The sequence below is a fragment of the Aulostomus chinensis genome, chromosome 24 (assembly GCF_037954235.1).
Source record: "Aulostomus chinensis isolate RoL2024-O1b breed Wild chromosome 24, RoL_Achi_v1.0, whole genome shotgun sequence".
NCBI classification, from domain to species: domain Eukaryota; kingdom Metazoa; phylum Chordata; class Actinopteri; order Syngnathiformes; family Aulostomidae; genus Aulostomus; species Aulostomus chinensis.
This window is the reverse complement of record NC_141343.1, coordinates 17,465,001-17,470,000: the sequence shown is the minus strand read 5'-3', so window position 1 is coordinate 17,470,000 and position 5,000 is coordinate 17,465,001. Positions and strand designations below refer to the sequence as shown.

General features: G+C 47.3%; 1 protein-coding gene and 1 long non-coding RNA gene across 2 annotated transcripts in view; one reads left to right on the top strand and one right to left on the bottom strand.

The window, feature by feature from the left end:
* LOC147239022 (atrial natriuretic peptide receptor 1) overlaps nucleotides 1-3,018 on the top strand; it is a 12,068-nt gene extending 9,050 nt beyond the window's left edge. The window contains exons 19-24 of the mRNA XM_086196784.1: nucleotides 377-464; nucleotides 535-674; nucleotides 757-909; nucleotides 987-1,085; nucleotides 1,956-2,047; nucleotides 2,130-3,018. Coding sequence (XP_086052910.1) covers nucleotides 377-464; nucleotides 535-674; nucleotides 757-909; nucleotides 987-1,085; nucleotides 1,956-2,047; nucleotides 2,130-2,303 — 746 coding nt within the window. The 3' untranslated portion in view covers nucleotides 2,304-3,018. The remainder of the gene's footprint in view (nucleotides 1-376; nucleotides 465-534; nucleotides 675-756; nucleotides 910-986; nucleotides 1,086-1,955; nucleotides 2,048-2,129) is intronic.
* Nucleotides 1-5,000, bottom strand: part of LOC147239021 (uncharacterized) — a 20,717-nt gene that overhangs the window by 6,604 nt on the left and 9,113 nt on the right. The gene's annotated exons all lie outside the window — the stretch shown is intronic.

Here is a 5,000-nt window from a genome sequence, read left to right as displayed (position 1 = left end):
GTTCAAATTCCATGTAAACAACTGTATCATCTGCATGCTGGTGAATATTCACCATCACTTCCTGTATTGCAGAAACCAACCAATCACAAAGGACTGTAACCTTTCTGATCACCAACAGTTAAAAGCAAATTGATGCAATATCTGTTAAGGCGGACGATTCAACTTTCCTCACTCTCTGATAGCTGCGTTAAGAAGATAAACGTTACAAGTCTCTCATTTTGAGCTGTAAAGTCATCCTGTTGCTAAATGGCCAAAATACAATCAGTCGACTGGCTAAACTAAACAATAATCAGGCACCAACATTAGGAGAACGTACTCAAAGGAGGAGAAGCTGAATCATAACAATGTGGATCTCGTGTGTGCCCCCGTTATGCAGGTATGCTTCCTCGGCAGGTAGCTGACGACCTGCGTCAGGGGAAACCATCACAGGCTCAGAGCTACGTTAGCGCCACTGTGTTCTTCAGGTAAGAGCGTCAAGAAGTGACTTCCCGAACATGTGACTTTGACGGGCTGAACCTGTGTGCGTGTGTGCAGTGACATCGTGGGTTTCACCCAGCTGTCCAGCAGCAGCACTCCCTATCAAGTCGTGGACTTCCTTAACAAACTCTACACCACATTTGATGACATAATTGACAACTATGATGTGTACAAGGTGGAAACCATCGGAGACGCCTGTAAGTGTTGCAGCAACAGCCAGTAGCTTCAGCTGCCAACATAAGCTGATGAATGAAGTGTTGCATCACTGTTCTTGTGAAGACATGGTGGTGTCTGGCATCCCTCGAGAGAACGGTATCTTTCACGCCTCTGAGATCGCCAGCATGGCTCTGGACTTGGTGGGTGTCTGCCGCACCTTCAGGATCCCCCACAAACCCAACACACAGCTGCAGATACGAGCTGGCATACACTCTGGTACGTTCACACATGCAGAAAAAGCAGCCAGAAAACCTATGAGCCAGGTCCTAAATCTGCCCCGCATCTGTGCTCAGGTCCGGTAGTGGCTGGGGTCGTGGGGACAAAGATGCCTCGCTACTGCCTGTTTGGTGACACGGTCAACACAGCCTCAAGGATGGAGTCCACCAGCCTGGGTAACACCTAAACTTCCATGTAACAGAGATCCCTCCATGTTCTCCCTCTCCTCCTGTTCAGGGTGGTGGGGGTGGAGCCTATCCCAGCAGCCTTCCCCCTGGACAGGTCACCAGTCCATGGCAGGGCCAACACATAGAGACAGACAACCATTGGCTCTCCCAGCCACGCCTACGGTCAATTTAGAGTCTGTATTAACCTGGTCCCTCTTGATGTCTTTGGACTGTGGAGGAAGCTGGAGTACCAGAGAGAACCCAGCAGGAACAGGGAGAACATGGAGACTCACCCAGAAAGACCCCGTGCTGCAGCCGGGGCTCCACCCACAACCTTCTTGCTGGGGGCCACAGGGAGGACCACTGCTCCACCGGGCCGCCCCATAACAGATTTGTGAAAGGCCAATACACCATCTTCTCCATGTTTTTCTGTCTCTCTGTCGACCAACAAGTGTTGGCCATGAACCGTTGTTGCACCCGTTGACATTTTGTTGGTTTTATAACAGCAAGTTAGCTAAAACTATGAGGGGGGAAAAGAGAACTACTTATGAAAAAGATTCTTCATTTCAAATGTTGGGAGTTTTGGACACTTGTTAAATACACTTCTCAGTTCATGAGTTCGGGACACTGACTTCTAAACTCGGGTATTTGATGTAAATCCTGTCCTAACCACACCAAGCTCTTCCCTGGCTCCGCCCTCTGCAAAAGATTGCAGGAAGGTGCTATCAGCTACCTTCCCTCCAAAAATCATCCCAATCCCTCCATCAGTGTTTGGTTATCCTGACCCTAACCCTAGAGCAAGTGGAGTGATGTCAGCAGTGGTTTTTGGACTATGTCTCCATTATGTCCCAGTCTGAACCGTCATGCTAACCTCCACAGCGCTGAAGATCCAGTGCAGCTCCAGCGTGTTCTACCTGCTGGAGGAGATCGGTGGCTACGTGCTGGAGTGTAGAGGAATGCTGCAGGTCAAGGTGAGTCAGCTGCCTCCACTGCTCTGCTTGCTGGGAGCACTGGGAGCTGCCCACTAACAATCCTATCTGTCCTCTCCATTAGGGGAAAGGCGACATGGTAACATACTGGCTAGAGGGGAAAAAGACGTCTCTGGTCCCTAAGGATGTTAGCCCCAACGCCAAGACGACAAGACACGTCACCATTAAGACGGAGGGAGAGCTCAGCTTGTCCCTTCCAGGGTCCCTGAACCACGATCTTCTCCTCAACCCGGCCTGAAGCCTCAAGTCACAGATCAGCCTTTACATGTGATGCCTGAATGTTTAACGTGTTTGTGACCTGTCCTTTGTCCATCTGAAGCCGTAACCACGAACCAAACTGACGTCCATTTCTCAGGAGAGGAGAGTATATACGAGGAGACGGGTTCTACTGTTCATGTAGTGTTGAGGAGGATTAGCCCACAATGCTGTCCTTGTTTTATCAAAAATGTTGCTTCACCAAGCTACGCTGTAGTTGACGGAGGACTGTGAAAACTAGCATGCCTTGCTACCAGCTAGCTAGCACAATTTGCCATTTGACCCCCAGGAGCTCAGGGCTCACGATCCGCCGCTGCCAACTTACGCCATCACAGATGTCTTGTGACACGGCGGCACTTGTTTTGAGCGTGATGAATAGACTTTCAGGTCTACGGCCGAGAGCTGAAGCCCCGGCGCCGCGATGCTGATGGGCTCTCACTGCAAAACACAGGGATTTTCATCAGGAATCTTTTTTTTAAAATTCAAATTGCAACGTAGCGTGCAATCTTTGCGCACCGGTCACATCTGGTGTGAACATGATGGGATGTTTTCATGTCCGTTGGTTACACGTTCTCCAGTGGCGCCCTGCTTATTTGTGATGTTCTGCGTACTTCTGTTACAATGGGAATGATACTGAATGTCACACAGAGACGCCGTCGCCCCGATTCCTTCCCAGTTCAAAGACAACAGTAGAACACCCAAGCAAGGTTCGGTGGCGTCCCATGACCACCTGGACGTTCCGTCAGTTGCGCTTCATGGTGAACTACTCCTTTCTCTGTTTGTGTGTTGTGTGTTCACGTAGACGCGATGCTGCTGCTGCTGACGTTTCATCACTCTTCTTTACACATTAAACTGCATCTTGATTTCACCCCAACGACATCACGTGGATTCTTGCAGCCTTTTAGAACCGAGCTCCATGCATCCCACGAGCTCCTGAGCCACCCGGGTGAGGTTCTGTGGGTCAGGTGGAGACTCATGTCACAGTGTTGAGCAGGACAGGGTGGTGGGTGGGAGGAGGCGGGAGGGAGGAGGGTTGCTGATGTTACCAGTGTTGTGCTGTGCTGGCGTGAGGCGGCCGCTTACGTCCCGTACGCTCAGAGGAACTGACTATAAATGAGAAGCGAGTCTCAGGGTTGCTGCAAAAGTCTCCAGAATCAGGAACAGCAAACTTGAACATCTCACTCGCCGACTTCGATGGAACCTTTTGCCTTCTTCCTTTTCACTGATTTCTGAGTAGTTACAAGTCAAGTTTTACAAGTTTTCTACCAAAAAATCTCCTCTAAAATAAAGCCATTTCATCGACATTGTCTATGTGGCAGTGACACCGCCACCGGCTGCCGCCACTATTCACGCGCAGCTTCAACAGGCGAGCGTCCATCTGATGGACTCCTCTGAGCGCCGCAGCCTCGCCAGGACTGCTGACTGCTGGTCCACCACAGCAGTGGGGAGAGAACATCCTGACCTGAGATGAGCGCCAGCGACAGGAGAGGGTGGAGTAGGACCACAGCTGTGAGAGGCAGCTCTCTCTCTCTCTGTCTCACACACACACACCAACTGACTGGACCAACACTGGGTGTGATTTCTGATATTTGCTACATTCGCGGTTGTAGGTTGGGAACATGACATCACCACAAACCTGATCAGCACCATGACATCACGCCATGAGGTGTGACCACACACGAATCAAAGTATGGGAACAAGTTATGAGACCCAAGACGACAGGAAGTCACCTGACACAAGCGTGGCGGCCTCACCGCCACAGAACTGAGCCAGAACAGGAGAGACGAGTGTGTTTGAGAGGTTCGTGACAGGACTGAATACTAGCACAGCTGTGAGAGGCAGCTCCCCCCCCCACACAGGGCTCAGGTGTTGGTGTGACAGCAGAACAAACCCACCATGCTAATGTTTGAAAGTCTTAAATTTTGGAATGAAAAAGAAAGATGGATTTATAGATGGATGATAGATAGATAGATAGATAGAAAGATAGATAGATGGATGATAGATAGATAGATAGATGGATGATAGATAGATAGATAGATAGATAGATAGATAGATAGATAGATAGATGGATGATAGATAGATGATGGATAGATGATAGATAGATGGATGATAGATAGATGATGGATAGATGATAGATAGATAGATAGATAGATGGATGATAGATAGATGATGGATAGATGATAGATAGATAGATAGATAGATGATAGATAGATAGATAGATGATAGATGATAGATAGATGATAGATAGATAGATAGATGATAGATAGATGATAGATGATAGATAGATAGATGATAGATAGATGATAGATAGATGATAGATAGATAGATAGATGATAGATAGATAGATGATAGATGATAGATAGATGATAGATAGATAGATGATAGATGATAGATAGATGATAGATAGATAGATGATAGATGATAGATAGATGATAGATAGATAGATGATAGATGATAGATAGATGATAGATAGATGATAGATGATAGATGATAGATAGATGATAGATAGATAGATAGATAGATGGATGATAGATAGATGATGGATAGATGATAGATAGATGGATGATAGATAGATGATGGATAGATGATAGATAGATAGATAGATAGATGGATGATAGATAGATGATGGATAGATGATAGATAGATAGATGATAGATAGATGATAGATAGATAGATAGAT